This window comes from Seriola lalandi, unplaced genomic scaffold (assembly GCF_002814215.2).
Source record: "Seriola lalandi dorsalis isolate HSWRI2012SDOR001 ecotype SW California unplaced genomic scaffold, Sedor1 jcf7180002054949, whole genome shotgun sequence".
NCBI classification, from domain to species: Eukaryota; Metazoa; Chordata; class Actinopteri; order Carangiformes; family Carangidae; genus Seriola; species Seriola lalandi.
The window spans coordinates 1091570-1109623 of NW_019525500.1; the positions used below are offsets into that span (position 1 = coordinate 1091570).

The 18054-nt window shown below is 41.3% G+C and overlaps 1 protein-coding gene across 2 annotated transcripts in view; it reads left to right on the forward strand.

Annotated features, from left to right (window-relative positions):
• The first annotated feature begins 1604 nt into the window (after positions 1 to 1604).
• lrp8 (low density lipoprotein receptor-related protein 8, apolipoprotein e receptor) overlaps positions 1605 to 18054 on the forward strand; it is a 172102-nt gene continuing 155652 nt past the window's right edge. For both annotated transcript variants that reach the window (XM_087170474.1, XM_087170473.1), the window contains exons 1-2: positions 1605 to 1763; positions 2818 to 2943. In XM_087170474.1, the coding sequence (XP_087026600.1) occupies positions 1697 to 1763; positions 2818 to 2943 (193 nt within the window). In that variant the 5' untranslated portion in view covers positions 1605 to 1696. The remainder of the gene's footprint in view (positions 1764 to 2817; positions 2944 to 18054) is intronic.

The window sequence follows — 18054 nt, forward strand, 5'->3', positions numbered from 1 at the left end:
CACACAGAAGATAATACATTTACATGCATGGTCAAGCCCTAACAGTTTATCATATTTTCATATCTGAGATTCCATCCGGCACCAACCATAGTGTCATTGCAGCCACTAAATGGACTGAATTTCAATATTTAATATTACTCTGGCTGTAGTATGGCTGCACTAGTTTCATCAAAAGGGCTAAAGCAGTCTTAAAGGAATAGTTTAACATTTTGGATATACACTTATTGTCATATCTGGTGATGCAACTTTAATATATCAAGTGATGAGGACCAGGCTTGGAGACAAACAGATGGACAGATGGCAGGTTACAGGACTGGGCATCCGCACCATGAGCAGCACAAAGGGAAACACAGAGAGACATTAGCAAGTGACTGGGGAAAAGGTTGGTGATATGATATGACATGATATGGAAAACATTTTTTTGTTTGTTTAATCAACACAAATAAATCAAGTGATAAACATGTAAAGTGTAAAGATGACAAGTTGTGGTTTTATGGGGTTTATATGTTTGACTATATTTTGGCTATCGGCGCAGTGATTTTCTGGTGTCTTCACCTTGAGGTTGCTACACTACCAGGTAAGACCATGTAGCAACCTCTGGGGCAGAGAAATGAAGCCAACACAGACGTACTAAAAACTGCATGGGTCTATGGGTAAGACTCATGGAGAACCATACACGTAGTTGTAATTTTTACACTTTGGGTTTTGTGGGAAGTTGCTATACACAAGTTTTGCAGTTGCTGCATCGCTAACGTTATCATTAAAAGTTGTTTACTTACCAGTCTCCAAGAAACGTTACAAGTTCAACATCAAACTCGGTTCCTTTACTTGCCAAGAGCTGTCGACAGCAATGGGAAGCAACGCCAAATTTAACTCTTGTTTTGCTTCTGTTGTAGCTTCTGTTTTAGCAGTGAATTAGCATGCTAACTCAGTGACTAGAGTTACCATGCTAGCCAGCAAGTCCTGTCCAGTCTCAAAATACTACTTTACGATCTAGTCATTGTGTTAACATGCTGTCTAAGTGGGAGCTACTGACAGGCGACCATTTTTACATCACCTGCTCCTGGCAAGAAACCACAGCTAGAGAAAACGTATAGCACCTTTAAGCAAGAAGTAGCATGTTTATAAATGAGCTTTAGATATATTTCTGAACTTTGGGCAGAACCAACCTAGCTTTTTCCCTTATTTACAGCCTTAACGCTAAACTGTCTCCTGGCTGTAGCAATAATGTGAGTGGCATAAATCTTCTTGTCTCATACTTGGTAAGGGGAAAAAAATGACCTAAACTGTATAACTATTCTTTTAGCAAAGGTAAATTTTGATTGTTTTTAACAATAATTTGAAGGTACTAGTCAGGCAATACAATTTAATGAAAGTTTAGGAAGCAGCCCGCTCTACGTGACTCAGCTGTTTCTGCTGATATGACTTCCCTGTGTAACAACCCTTTTGATGTAGTTTTTCTACCTACTACATTAATAGCAATCACCAGCTCTCGCTAACCCGCCCATAAGCGTCACTGATTCAAATTGCAGCCGAGGCAGAGGGGGAGCAAGAAGCGAGCCTGGCTGAGCAAACAGCCTCACACACTGAGAGCTGAGGCAGAGAGAGGAGCACAGAGCGACGAGCGAGCGGCTGGGGATCCTTCAGTGGTTTTTCAGTTGCATGAACACAACCGTGTCCCCCCCAGGATCTAAAGATGTGGACAGAAGTCGGAAAGCTTGTGCTATTACATTTGTTACTCATGGAGCTCTACTGCGCTAAAGGTAAGACTCTTGTCTCAGCGAGGAGGTGAATTTGCATCACATCACGGACGGCAACGCTTTGGGGGATCGTAGCCTACTGAGAGAAACGGCTTGTCTCTCAAGTGTGGTCGGCGTCCTCACAAGTGCTGCGCTAATGTGCCTATCAAAGACTCCTATCGTTGCTCACATGCAACGGCACACACCTGGATGGCCACTTTGTTCCGGGCTATGAACGCTACCACCGGTGACATTAGGTGACAATACGCGGAAGAAAAGATCGCACAACCTAACACGTGTCTATTTCAGTACGCTGTTGTTTCAGTTTGTGGTGATGTGGACACGAAGTGCAGCCTGCAGTAGTACGCGTTTGGTTATTAGCAGCTGCAGCTTAATTACGATTTTAGCAGATTTGCCTTAACAGATCTTTGTGTTTAAGTGCCAGCAGGACACTGGTGACAGGCAGCCACGGTCGCATTAAAGGTAGACTATTGATACATAAACAACAGGCAAGCCTGTCATAAGAATAATGCAAAACTATACGTAATATTTTAACAGGGTTGGATTAGAGAAAACACACGAATTAACCAGTGATTACAGCAGCAGTGCTATCGGGGGGATCTATCTATCTATCTATCTATTGGATGATTTAGAACAGCTATAGCACTTTTCAACCCCCAATACTCAGAAAAATATATCATATAATATTTGTTTGTGTTCTGGGCTGTATGTGATCTATTTTAGTGTTATTTGAAACATGGAGAATGATGCAATATATCAGTTAACCCCCAGAAATGAAGAAGCTCACCAGTGTAAACACTTTGTGGTTGAGACCTCTTTTGCCATAGGCTGGTGTTGATGAAGTACTTATACAGCCTCTTTCCTGTAAGTGACCATCATTTACCCACTGTGTATCTATGGTTATAAAATGTGATTGTTAAAGAGACTTTAACTCACTTTATGGTGTTTGTAACTCTCATATCTTGTTATTCTGATTCTACATTCTTTCAAGATCTATCTACATTCCCTCTGATTGCTTTTTATTTTTTGCTTTTTTGTTTTTTTTCTGACAACATAGGAACTCATACAGAGTCAGAGTGTGAAACCGGCCAGTTTCAGTGTAAGAACGGACGGTGCATCCCGACCCTGTGGAGATGTGATGATGATGATGATTGCTCAGACAGCAGCGATGAGGAGAATTGTCGTAAGTAGCCCTGAGTCCGTTACACTCCGGCAGATGAACACAATGATGCCTTTGCTTGCTTCCCAGCGGACCTTGAATATAACTGCTATGATATATGTTTCAAACTGGAGTCTTAATCTTTACACACATTTGGTGCCAGACCATTATTTGATGAAATAACACACTCCGCTATTTGATATGGGCTGACACATAGCTGGATAACAGTATATGCTGTAGATAACTGATAATATCCATGTTGTAACTTTTGAATGAATGAAGTTATACTAACTGAGAGTAAACTCCTTATCATTTTGCCTGGGGCCCCTCTGGAAACTCCCTTTTAGTTGTTAGTTTGCAGACTACAGTGCAGGAGCTGCTGATCCTGGACCACTGGTCAGGTCACATGGCCACAGGAATTTTACTAATTTCTTACCAATTTTCACTTCAAGCAAAGCAAACCTCTGACACAAGGAGAGCTGCTGCCTCGCTGGGTCAGAGCGGGGGCATTTCATATTATTATTGTTATTATTTTCTCTATCTTGCTGTGGACTGTATCATCATGTCAGTACTGTTATCTGTAAGACAGTTCACCCTGCTATAATGTCTCATAATGCTTTGGATATATAATGGCTTCAGAGATTGTGTCATAACTAAAATAGGGTGATACAATTGCAGCGTTATGTGTCATGACATCTCACTGCTGTGTAATGCAGCATGTGCTAATGCAAATACTGTGGCTCTTAGATATGGCTGATCCCAAATTGGCTGCTCTTCTGTTCTCAAGGACGCCTCTGCTTCTGTGAGCACATGAGTTGTAAATGGAGTTTAAAATATAGAATTGCATATACAATACTGCATATACAAGTATTTTACTATGTGCCTAATGGATGTGTGAAAAAGACCAGTAATGTGTGATTCTGGTTGAACTGCCGCTGACTGTGTTGCATTCAGGAAATTGCACAGACAACCAGCAGAGTAATCATCGCTTATAAATTTGTCATGGTACTAATTGCTTGAATGGTTATATTAGTGGCCAAATTGATTCATCACTTATCTTGGGGACTAGCACGCCAAATCCATGATTCTCTCATCTCACACGCCCACCCTGGTGGTGGCCGCTGATATCTTGGGAGTTCCCCGCATGAATGTTGTGACATTTACAAGCGCGTCTCATTGACTGCAGAGACTGACTGGGATTATTGGACATTTAGTGGGCAGCGCTTGATGGAAGTGGAATTAGATTTTAATGAGCTCCCCCTCGCTCTAACAGGTGTGCTTTACTTTGTTGTTCGGTATAGGCGTTGCTCATAGAGACTGTGAAAATGGCACTTAAGCCACAAGGTGACAGACTCTTCTTGTACCTGAGCCACTTTGTCTGTGGCAGAAATGTGCTCTGGCTCTTTCTTCTTTCTTCTCTCTTTTTGCTACATATCCTGTAAGCTTAAGATGTGGTTATGCTTTCCTCTTGGGCTCCTCTGTCACTCTCCCAATCTCTTTCCCACTCAGTCTCTATATCTTTATGTGCTTTTTATCTCATGCTGTGCCTTATACTCTCTTCCGATCCTTGCTCCCTCTCTCCCTTCATTGTACCTGCCTTGCACTCTCTATTCTTTGAGTGCTCCAGTTCTCAGCCTGTTTTGGAAGTTGGGTGCTTCCTTCTAAAAACTGTCTCACTTCCTCGGCGTTGTAGCACCCACTAAGGGGTTACCCCCCACCATTTTTAAATCTCTTGTGGGCACCTTGGCAGTGCGAATGCCAAAGAGGCTATGCTTACTTGTCTTACACCCACAGAGAGCATCAGCTGACAGGTTGGTTGGAGATAAATCCAACAGCGTGACTCCGGTTGCCGGAGTGATGCTCAATGGCTGGCAGCGGGCCAGCCCTTCGAGCAGATGCCAGCACTACCACTGTGCCCCCTCCCCAAAACCCAATATCATCAGCAAAGCTCAGTGGAGAGAAGGAGGAGGTTAAGGAGGAGAAGGAGGAGGAGAAAAGATGGGACAGATTTGATTGAGGGGAAGAGGATGGTGTAGAGCAGAGATGATCAAAACAGGAGCACAGTAATTTGGAAGAATTGGAATAGCAGGGGGGGCAAATGGAAAGAGGAGGAGCTTGTGTATAATTACAAGGGCACGGGTAAGGTTAGCCTAGCAACAAGTTTCACTTCCCTGCTGGTGGCGTGGCTGTACATCAGATGATTGACACTGCTCTATCTCCACAAAGAATTCCAACACTCCCTCAGCTGTCACTGGTCTTCACTTTTGACTTTCAAAATAAAACTACATAATGAAAAACTGAAAAATGGGAAAACTGAAACGTCCCTTAACTATAGCTGGATCTAAAATCAATCTATGTCAAGATAAATTGTCTTATTTACCTGGATAAAGGTGATGAGACTGTCTTAATATATCAGTGCATTTTATGTCTTTTCATGTGTTGCATCACTTGTGATGTTTGTTCTTCTGAACTTCTGGTTAGATGCTACTGGTTGTTGTAACTGTACTTGGTGTAATTATATGAGATTCAGACAATTTAAGTATAGAAATTTGTAACATGGGTAAATTTAAGTTGTTTAGATGTATGTGATAGTTGGGTTTAAGTAAATTTGCAATTTTTGTCCTGCACAACTCCAGAATTATCCACTGAAATAAGATTTTGAACAAATTATAAGCACTCCTCGAATGCCCCCAAGCAGTTTTGCAGTTGGGCTTCATTTGGTATCTGCTACACAGAGTGTTTACACCAAAGCACAAGACCTAGAAACAACTACATCATCGAGACTTGTTGTCACTTTGACTCATGTCATGTCCTCTGCAGTGTGTGTAGGCAACAATGGGCACGTAAATACACCTGGAATGATTCTATCATACGGTACACGTCCCAGCCAGCTATAACAGTTTGCACGTGTTTGTGTGTGAGTATGAGCTACAGTATTCGTGCGTGTGCCATCAGTCAGTAGTTGCATCACCCATCTCATTGTACACACAAACACATGCAGGTCTCTCACAGCAGGGATTACCTCTCCAGCATCCTCCCTCTAGCAGCTGTATTAGAATAAGTCTTGCTAGATTGGGTTGTCTTTTGTGTCTTGACTCTCCTTTTCTTTCATTCTCTTCTCTTCCTCCTCCTGCTGCTCTCCTCCCCTCTCCTCTCCTCTCCTTCATTTTCAATGTGGCTCTTGGTAGATTCCGCTCTTGTTGCCCTGGGAGACGGTAAAGTGGTGGATGTGGTGGGGTTTTTGTGCATGTGTGCGCCGTCTTTGTAGTGATCACAACGCTCATGCACACGTGTACGTGTACATACGGCAACTCTCCACCTCTGCACGGCTGTGTATGACCTATATTTCGGCTGTGGAATATACAGAAAAAAGGCCTTATCATATTTTACAGCGGATTTAAGTGGATTTAAACATGCCTAATCCAAAGTGCCACTGTAAAATCATCTCATATCTGAACCTCATGTTAGCTCTCCCTCTGTCACATCGCTGTATAGTCTTCTCCTCCAAATGGCCTTGGTCACATTGCACTGTAAAATCACATCATCAGTTGTGATGATGAGTTGTGCAAGGATTGCTCAATTCATCATCGAAATAATCAATGGAAGATGAACTGCCATAGTTTATGGTTGTTTTGATTATTTATCTTGCAAAAATGCCAAACATTTACTGGTTAAAGCTTCTCACATGTCAGAATGTTCTGCTTTTTATATTTTTGTATAATTGTTTATTGAATATCTTTAAGATTTTGCATTGTTGGTTGTATGAAACAAGCAAAATTCTGAAAGGCATTTTTGATACTTTTTTAGATATATAAGACTTATAAGATATAAGTTAGTTGCAGCCCTAGTAAGGATTCATACAGTGCTAAAAACAAGTCAGAGGATAGGGACAAATTCTGAACCCTACACCCTAATTGAACCCTGAAAACCTAGTCTTTCACAACAGACAAGGGAATGGAAAGAGAATACATAAGGGTGGGAAGAAAGTTCCTTGTGTGTGTGTGTGTGTGTGTGTGTGTGTGTGTGTGTGTGTGTGTGTGTGTGTGTGTGTCACAGCAGGACAATGAGTCTGAGCTGGTCTGAGAAGGAGAGCGTCTCCAATGCAGTCTGAGACCGGCTTCCCATAGAGGAGACATCACAACACATTTCACGCCACTGCTGTGTGTATGTATGTGTGTGTCTTTTTTTCTATCACACACACACAAATACACACACATGATACTGTAATAAGAGACTGCAGAGAAGCGCTTCAGGCATAAAAGGCATTGTGCTGATAGGTTCACAGAAACACATTTTGGTCACCTGCTGACATCCACACACACACATACACACACATTGCTCTCTAGCACAGCTGGGGTCAGACTTTTAATGGGAGTATGAGGTCAAGGGGACCCGTAGCTTAATCAATTACACACAGACACACACATACAAACTCACACAATGAGTATGTACGAGCAGGACTGTGTGGCACCACTCGCATAGATTAAAACAAGAGAGACACGGTGCTCTTGAAAGAACAATGTACACATACGCAAAGATTTGAACTGAGGGTCAAGGCTAAAATTTATCATGTTAATATCAAGTGCAGTTTTCGAACTAGTATATTACCTATTTTCCCTTATCTGAAAATATAAGCATAAATACAAACCTTTTGTTCAAAACAACCACACACACAGTGACACGCGACTCCGTATGTGTGTGTCCATTTGTATATGTCAGGAGTGTAAGCAGCTGCAGTGCTCTGGTCTCCAGAGAAAGGAACCACTGCTGTGCTCTGTGACTACTGAGACACTGTTGGACTCTATCTGTATGTGTGTGTGTATGTGTGTGTATGCTTCATCTGGTTGACTTTGTGTGTGTGGAGAGACAGCATTTCATAAACAGATGGCAACACATAATACACACATTTCACTGAGAAATAAAGCAGTTTTTTTTAAACCGGCTAGTTGGTAAACTGGCCATTTAAAGGATAATTCTGTTTTCATACAATTTGGGTTTTATGTTCACAGTTTTAGACATATTTTCTATATTATTCAAGATTTTTGTGCAGCGATAATTAATATATAGACGTTATTATAAGATTTCAAATGTGCTCATTTTTTGTTTGCATCATTCTGTTCGTGTCTGTGTGCATAAAGAAAAAGTTCAAGAGCTGCTACTTACTTACTAAGTACTGTAAGCAGAGGCACAAACTCCATACATTTGTCCCAGATCATTTTCCTCAGTGCCCCCATGCTAACACTCACTTGCACTACAGTATGCTGGATGACAGTGGGAGATTAACATTTCCAAAGTTAGGAGATGAAAACTTCTGGCAGCCCTGAAGCTAAATGCATCTGTACGTGGCCACAGTTCTGTCAGTCCTCTGTAGGAGTTTTACATGAAATGTACAAAACAGTTTTCAAAGATGGACTATTTTCTTTTGCTTTTCTAAGAAACAGAAGATGGTGACTAAATGTTTTGAAATTCACTGGTTGTTCATCAAACTTCTGAAAAGAACTTATGCTGTTTAATTCTTCATACACACCAGTAAATTAAAACAAACAACTTTATATTAGTAGAGTTGGTCCTCTTCCCCTCTGGTGCTCTGACACATTAAAGTGTATGACCTTGAGTTGGTCAGATCTCCCTTTTTAAATATGATGTATTCCTTCAAGACTGAATATTAAACATAATCAAGTAGACAACTTGTCATGTGCAGCATTGCCGTCCTGACAGATGATGAGCCCAAAATGTTCCTGGGCACCACCTTTTTGTCAGACACTGTATCATTCTCTACAAGCTAACAATACCTGGTGTGCTGAATAGGTGTTGGGTGCAGCGATGCAAAACAGCACCAGGGTAATTTTAGCTGAGGTCAGTGCTGGCCTGGGGCATTTGCTCTCACTCTTTTTCTTTCTCTTCCACCCTTTCCCCTCTGTGTCCATTTATCGGTCTGTCTGTGTTGCTCATTTTTGCCCGCCGTCTACCTCTCGCTCTCTCTCTCCCTCAGTGTGCCTTTCTCTGTGTCTGAAATAATGTCTCTGTATTGATATGAAGGGCAGGGGTATAAAATGCAGCAAACCTACAAGGTGGAAGAAGACACTGTGAGCGTGTGTGTGTGTGTGTGTGTGAGAAAGTGAGACTGTGCTGTCCATCTACATGCTTCTAATCCAATTAGTGAGTGTCTCAGCGGGTGAGACTGCACTGTGTGTGTCAGAGAGAGAAAAGATAGGAAGAACTAGTCAGTTTGCCCCAGCCTGAGGAGTAATTATGCTTTTTTTTTCTTTGTGTGTGTTGACACACAAAAAAAAACCCACTAAAAAACCCCAGCTTTATAGCCCTGTTGTTCTTTGTCCATCTCCCCTCAGTGTTACTTAAATTATTAGCAGACATTTTCGTAATTTTTCTCCTTTTACTTCGCATTCACTACCAGTAACCTAACAGGGGGATTTATTGATGGGAAATTAGGAGGTATGAAATCACAGAGGCATAATGAAACTTGATTTCTTAAATATCAAGTTCTTTTTTGGATTGTTACATCGAGGGTTCACACTCATTGCACAACAGTTCAGAAGTGTCTTTGATATAGTACTAATAACCTTATGTATGAGTCATTAGTTGGTAAACTGGAATGATTTATTCATTGATTCATTAGCCATACTGCTTATCCCTTTAGGATCATGGGTGGTGGAGTCAGTCCCAGTGGGGTACACCCTGCTTGCTAGTCCAACACAGGGCTGACACATGAGACGAATGATGATGCCAAGTTTATTTCTTTATCACTGCAGGTCAGTGCAGCTCACATGGGCTGACAGCACCAGATCATGCAGTTCTAAGGAGTTATTAAAGCTGCTTCAATCAATATTTGAAAGAATATATGAACTTTTGGAATTGGAAATTGCAAAAGAGTATTTGTAATGTGAGCTGTATCACCAGGAGTTATGAACCCACAGAGAATCATCACCCAACTGAGCAGTTTCCCTCAACTCCCAGGAGCTTCCCACTGTCTTTAAGCTCACTGTTTTGGTTACAGGCCCCACACAGCGTTACTGTTTTGGTTCACTGTCCTCATCAGCGTCATTTCCAGACACAGCAGACAATTGTTTTCAGTAAATGTCCTGATAAAACCAACTGTATGATACCTTCCCGGCACAAAGAGGCAGACAGACGAAGCTGATGACGAACTTTTGAACACAGCGGAGCAGGTTGCTGCTAAAGAGCCAAGTATTTCCCTCAAGAGTTGGTAGCGACCAAACACAGAGAGTGGAGAGTGAATATTGGACGTATATGCACCAAGTGGACAGAAACATAACCACAAATGAATGCTGTGTACTGTAAATGTGGGCAGCTGTTTGCTAGCATGGTTGCATATCAGTTTGATGAGGTGATAATCTGTCAGTGTTGTGTTTACAGCTTGTTTTACTGCCAAAAATCAATTTGTGTGTAATACTTGTTGTGTGATAGTTTGGTGACGCTCTGCCTAAATTACCTTTGAGTGATCCTCAATACTATAACTGTCTGGAAAAGCAAATACAAAAGGTTTCATCAGGCGGTTGCAGTTTGAAAGAAGTTGCTCTTGGTCAGTCAGTGGCTATGTGCTGAGTATGTGACAACTTTTAAACACTCACATCCATTTTCTCATACACACATACACACACACACATGTATGACCACGAGAGTGCAGCTGACAGATGGTCGTGGCCTGCAGCATATTTCTGGTGTCACAGATAGTCAATGTGTTTTTTAAAAACAAACAAAAAAATAAAATAACCATGTTCATGGCCTCTACTTTCACCTGCGGAAATATGCGGCTGACCCTGAACGTAACATAACTGCCTCTGGCCTGATGAATGTTGCAGAAAAGTAATAGGGTTATAATTATTCAAGGTGAAGTGTACTATGAACAGAGAGGGAGGAGGAAGCTTGTGAGAGGTATTAATAGAAACTTTGTTCGCTAAAGAAAGAGGGGGGGGGGAATTGGTACTTTTGAATGATCTTTGTTTCAGTAGTTAGTTCATTCTTGTTCTTTCTCTCCTCTTCACATCATCTCTCTTCCTCTCTGTCTACAGTGCCCCCACTCCTTTCTGCTGTTTCTGTCAGAATTAACTGCTTTCGACGTATTTCCTGGTGTTGTTTGTCGGCTCTGCTCTTCTCTGCTGCAAAATCACTTATTGTTCAAAGTCAAACTCTGATAACACTACAATCCTATTTCCCCTACCATGTGTGTGTGTATGTATGTATGTTTAGCTGTGTGTCGTTCTCATGTGCATCTCTTTGTGCCCGTGTTGTTGTGTTGTGCTGTTGTTATCCCCTCTCCCCAACCCAGCCGTGTCTGACAGGGTATCATGGCATTAATCCCTGGCTCAGATTAACCGAATGTCTTCATGTGCCTCCGTTTTATTATTTACATTTGCTGTAATCCTGTTTTTCACCTTGCGCTCTGTCGCCTGGTATATGCAGTCAGGGAGCTGCGTATGAAATGACAAATAAGAATGCTGATGAATAAAACATGGCTGCTAATACCAGTCTGCTGGGCTGACACTGAGATAGGGCCCTTGAGTGGTGTGCGTCAAAAGTTTTCATGCAAGTTACAAAGTGGAGGAGAGAGTTTAGTCTGACTCTCCATTCTGATAATATTGCCTCAGATTCTCTCGCAGTCATTCTCCGTTCTGTCTCATTTCTTTCTTTATACTTTTTCTTTCATTTGTCTTTGCTCTGTTGCTCTAAATTCTGCTCTTCCTGTATCGTCTGTCGTTTTTCTTCCCTCTCCTCTCAGTCCCTGTCTGTGACTGGAGAACTAACTGTTGGTTTGTTCTGTTTGATTCATTACATCCTACCCTGTCTCGGCGTCTCTTGTCAAATAAAATAGGAATTTTCCACCCTCTGTAGCAGGAAGCAGGAAATCAGTATGGCAAAATCAGGAGTTGGGGGTTGTGGTGAAAGTAGATTTTTGTGCGGCAACACCTGCTGAGAGAGAGCAGATAGAAAGAGTCTTTGAAGGTGTCAAAAAAAAACCCCAAAAAAACAGAAAAGGTCTCAGAAAATATGTGTAAACTCAGAGCTCACCTTTATATCTCACAAGCCAGTAGAGAACAATCAGATACAGTTGCTAAAAATACATCCTAATAAGAAAGACTGACCTTTTTGAGGTCATGTGAATCTTATGCTCTGAAGCTAAAATTTGAAATTGCCTTTATTCATCTAAATCTAATAATTACACTAAGTTAAGTGGTGAATTAAATCCGTCTTCGTGATAATAGAGGATCATGTTGTTATGATCTAGTGTCAGAGCAAGTCTTTTTGCACAGTGAGAAGCCTGTGCTGTCCTCAATGCAATTAAATAGCAATTCAGTCATACTTTTAGTTGTTGCTCTTTTTCCATCAAACATTTACTGTTAATTGTGACAACAGTGAAGTTTCTTTTGAATCAGTTTTGTTTTTGTTGCTCCTATTCAGTTGCAAAAAACAAATCCAACCATAAAGCAGTCACTTCAGCCGTGTTGACTTGTCATTTGTCGTGTAAAATGTTGGTGCAATACTGTTTCCTACGTTGTGCGAACAGATTTAAGGTGCTGCAGCTTCAGTGGCTTGTGTGGCTGACGTTAGCTGCATCATTGCAATACCATATACGCTGTACATCATTATTAAACCAGTATCCACTTGAGATTTTGAAACGCTAAAGCAGTTGCTGAGCAAACGGTGGTTAGTTCAGCGTGCCTGGGAGTTTGAAACATTATACAACAAATGTGTTCCCCAGCGACAGCCCCACTCTGTTTAGAAAGGTCAAACTCTTGGGAATAGTGCTCAAGCAGTTTGTGAATTCATCGATTTTAAATGTGTGGCAAAAAAAACTCCCGTTAAACAATTTGGTTTAGGCTTTTCAAATGTGTTAGATATTTTCCTCTGTTTTTATATCACTGTAAATTCAGGGTTTTAGGGGTTTTGAACTGTTCATAAACTGAGCAATTCATTGCTTAATTGATAAAATAATCAATCAATACTTTAGAACCCTCATTCATATATGATGTTTAAGAAATGTGGCCTGAAGTTACAGTAGCCACAGTGTGAAGTGCACTTTAACAAAGATGATGACACCGATAACCAGAGCAACTTGAGGATCACCAACCTGTTTTTTTTCTCTCTTCCATGTTTCTTCTAGTTCCAGTAGCCTACACCTTTCTCTCTTTTGTCTTTATTTCACACTTTCTCCCCCACTCTTTTGCTCTGTTCGTCCCCTTCCCTCCGTCTGGCTTTTGAATGAAGCTGTTTACGTAGATTACACACACGCGACGTATCTCCTTCATACACACACGCTTCTTCAGCCCCTAAGCATGGGAGTGAGTCTTTTACCTTGAGGGGATTGTGCTTGTCATTGCTTGCAAGATGTTGGGGTGAGGTTGTGGTTTATCACACACACACACACACACACACACACACACACACACACACACACACACACACACACACACAAACAAATACTGTGTTTTGGGGATATAAGCAATGCTAATGTAACACTTACCTGCAGCATGCTTTATTATCACAGTGCACTGACACTCTGGCAGCATGATGGGGATGGTTTACAACATTTTCAACTGCTGAATGGAGAGAAAGAAAATAAAAAATCTCTTGTTCAGATTATCCCCTGAAACTCCTGATAAAGAGTGCTCCCTCCTGGACACATGATGTGTGGATTATTGGAGGTGTATTAGGAGTAAGAAATAAAAAGCTGATGTGAGCTGTGGTTGCTGGAGCAGCAGAACGAGTCTCTCTCTCTCAGGATGTATTGACGTGCAAACTGCTATGAAGTGAAAGTAAGATCTCCTTTCATCCTCTCCATCCATCCTCGCCTTCTTCAAGGTCCTCTGTCTGTTGTCTGTCTTTCTTCTTCCCTGGCATGTGCTCGCTGTGTGTTTAACCAATGGCGGCTCTCTCCCTCTGTGCCCTTCACTCTCTACCCCCACACCTTATTATGCGTCATCGGAAGCAGCGGCTCAATGTTTGGAAACAGGGTGACACCTTCTGAATGGGGCCTGAGAGGCCCCCTCTTTCTCTCTCTCTCTCTCTCTCTCTCTCTCACACACACACACACACACACAAAATCACACTCTTAAAAAAAGATGCATTGACAATTGGTTTTGTGTGTGTGAGCATAATGAATAGTGCTGTGACCTTGCATTCAACATCTGCATTATCTTGTTGAGTTCAATTCTAGCAGAGCTCCCCGAGCTTTCGTTTGCTTTCTAAGTAACTGTCTGCATTTACATAAACAAGTCTTTACATATGATTTCCATGAGGAAAAGTGTGTACTGAAGCCTTTTGGTTCATCTGATCCTGTTGTTGATGTTTGTTTGCACTGGACAGGTCTACAAGCTTTTTTATTATTGAATAAAGCAGTGATATGATTGGCTTAAGTGTTTCACACTGGAGGCCATAGGAGGAAATGGTTAGCACTACACGCGCGCACACACATAAACACACACAAGCATATGCAAATAACCGTAAGGACATGAGCAGGCGAGCAAGTATGCAAAAACGCAGTCAAACGCAGGGATCACACGGGAGACCAGGTACAGTATAAAATCAAAGTCGGAACTTGCAAGCCTGAGGTCGTACACACGATGTCAGTCAGTGCAGCAAACAACACAGGTGAGGAGCAAAAAAAAAAAATCAGGAGCAGGCAAAAGGTCATACATGAGGAATACGAACTAGTAACAGGAATTGCTGGAAAGGTTGACTAACAGGAAGTAAGAAGACAATCTGGCAACTGGAAGCTGGAGAGGCCAGGGAGGACACACACACACACACACACACACACACACACACACACACACACACACACACACACACATGCATACATGCGTGCACTTCAGCATCAGCTTCTTAGGTTGAGGAATGAATTCTGTGACCTTTTTCTTTGACATACTCATAACAGAATAACCGGCTTTGTACAGAAGTCATTTTCCTTTTGTTTGGCCTCAGAGTTTCCTGATGTGGTTCGATGTCGGCTACGTGGCTGTGGCTCGCTAATGCTGTGGTCTTGCTGGAAATATAATTTCATACCCGACCTCTGTGTTTCTGGGCTTTTGATGTCTGAACTTTCTTTTAATGCTACTTTCATCTTTTTCTACTTACTTCTTCTCGACCTTGTTTCTGTCCTCCTCCTTTTCCACTTTGCATCTCTGTTTCATTTTCTTTTGTTTAGTGATTTGCATTGTAAACTTCATTCATTTATCTTAACAGCTTATAAACCGTACAAGCTCAGTTGGGATTTTACTTTTAATTTGTGATAAACCAGGTTATCCTGAGCAGATCCTTCTGTTGGCCACAGAGACACAGGAACGACTCTGAGAAGGTTTTTCAGTGGAATTTTGAGTCATGAGCAGGAAGACAGTGTGGTTGGCTCTGTTTGGTGAAGCATTGACTGTCACACTGTAAAGGCAACCAGAATAGTAACATGAATCTGTTAAAGCGGAGGTAAGGCTAGGGAGGGGGAGAGTTCCTGGCTGCCAAGCCTCATCTGCAAGTTTTCATGCCTTGTTGCTCATGAATTTTCACTGTGCTCAGGTACAACCACCACTAAATCCCGCAGCTATTTTTAAAAAGACAACATTTAATCCCCACAAATAAACATTTAAAAGAAGCAAGTGCCTTCCAAAGTTGCAAACCTGGGAGCGAAGAGCCTGCGGTGTGTTTACACAGAGACTATGATTTGACTTTGATACTTATTTCAACAGGCCACTTAACTTCTGCCTTTAATTACAAAGACCAACAGATACACAGATTCCCATAGACGAAAATAGACAAGATTGGTTTTTAGTTCAGTTGCGATGAGAGATGAATATTTGCTGTTCATTTCTCAAGAACTGAAATGAAAAGTGACTTCAAATGTGGGTTATTTATTTATTTATTTATTAAAAAGGAAAACATCTTGTAATCTAACACCAAGCTTACAAAATGTGTGAGTCCAAACTAGGAACACACAGATGGCTGCTCCTTAAATTCTTTTTTTTTTTTTTTAAATTATGACACATGTGCAAACCAGACGCTCTGCAGCGCTCACACACATGCACTTGTGTCTCTCTGCACGGAGAAGACCCAGTGACCCAGTTGTGACAGAGAGCGGTAGTTAAGCATAATTGACCCATGCTGTTGTTACTGTGATGTTTCTCCTGTCTTTATTGGATTTATTCCACCTCTTTGGCTCAGACGCTGCTGCTTTGGTCCAGTTTTCTGCATATGTGATGATGCTTTCATAAATGATCAGACAGCTTTATTAAACCCTGGCACTTTCTGCTTGAAGTTCCTTTTTGATTTTTACCTTTTTTTAAATCGAACAGTTTGCCTACTTTTCTTCAATGAAACATGATTTCACACAGCGATCACAGCGCTCGCCCCTCACATGTCTGATTAGACATCCATCAAGGAAGCATCTTCAAAGTAAATGAAGTGAAGAGTCTATTTCTGAGACTTGCTTTAGTTCATGGCTTTAAAGGACTTGATTCAGACTCTAAACACAAATAATTTTTTTTGTCAGAGCAGACCACCTCCTACTCCCCTAATGGCAAAAGTGAAAGGCTATTTTGTGGGCAAAGACAATGTCCTTTTTCTTTGAGTAAAAGTATTGATCTACCTGACTCTGAGGGAAAGAAGTATGTGAAGGTGAGTCACAATCAAAGTAGTTAGCCTGTTGTTTTCTAAGACAAGTCTTACTTCCTTTTTCCCACACACATCCCTCTTCCACAAGACTCAAAGGAGAGAGACTCTTGCCCCTGTTAAAGAATCCAGAGGGAGGACAAACAATGTTTTCCATGCGCCAACCTAGAAAGGTGGGGTTGAGTAAAAAATAAAGTAGATATAACAGAGGTTGAAATTGAGGGTGCGAGGGGAAAACAAGTGGGTGGATAAAATAAATTCTGTCTCCTTTCATATGTGCTTTGGGGGATTGATGGAGAGATGAAAAATGAGCATGGGAGGAGGAGACATCTGTAGGGAGATCAGCTTTAAGAGATGATGGATCTGGACCTCGAAATACATCTGTCTGATAGTTACTAATACATACATTTTGAAAGCTCTTCTTACTCTGGGAAACTATGGGAATCAATACTAGTGTAGCACTTCATACAGTACTTCAGTATTCACTACTATCTTCTCTGGGAGGTTCAATATGCAGCTACAACTAAAGTTTCTTTTTATTTATAGTTAATGAACAGGTTATTTTTTTGCAATTAATTGGTTAGCCTGTAAAATGTTGTAAAAAGTGAGAAATCACCATCAACATTTCTCAAACCCCACGGTGACCATCATACCGTGATGTAGTATTTGAGAAGCTGAAAGCTGTAACTTCGTGACATTTTTTTTTTCTATTAAAAGTTGTTTAAATTATCAGTAGATTAACAAAATTATTGTCAAACGACTGATTCTCTAAAGACGAATTGTTCCGGCACCAGTTCTGTGTCTGTCATCGCATTAAAGATAAACTCTAGTACATGCTGAAGTGTATGTTTGACATGTGAGGTTTTCTCATCACTTGGCAGAGCTGCATTAGCAATTGGCAGTTTTCTATAATGTTAACTGGATGAAGCTGATGGCAATCGTACAAAAAGCTGATCTCAGGTCACTTGGCAAAATCACGACATGCTGCTATGCTAACAGCCACTTCTGTCTTTCATCTGTCTGTTTCAAGTGTGTTTTTTTTCTGTTGCAGAGTGTGTGTAATGCTGTGTGTGCGTGTGTGTGTGTGTGTGTGTAATGCTGTGTGTGTAATGCTGTGTGTGCGTGTGTGTGTGTGTGTGTGTGTGTGTGTAATGCTGTGTGTAGTACATGTAAATAATGAAAAATACATGCGATCTATAAGTTGCTAGTGTAGAAAGCAATACTGGCAGGCCCCATGGTATATGTGCATGCATATGTGTGTGTATGCAAGCCTGTGCAGTTGACCTTAATTCATCATATTAGCACCAAGTCTCCAGAGGGTCTATGGAGATTTGTTCAAAGTTAGCAACCCCCAGCTAATTGATTTCGATGAATAGCACATTTATACTTCACTTATTAAATTACACCAACATGCAGTTGGGGGTGTTTGGTTGGTGTGTGTGTGTGTGTTTATCTCTGCATGCGTGTGTTTGTGTGTCTGGAGGAGGTGGTGGTGGTGGT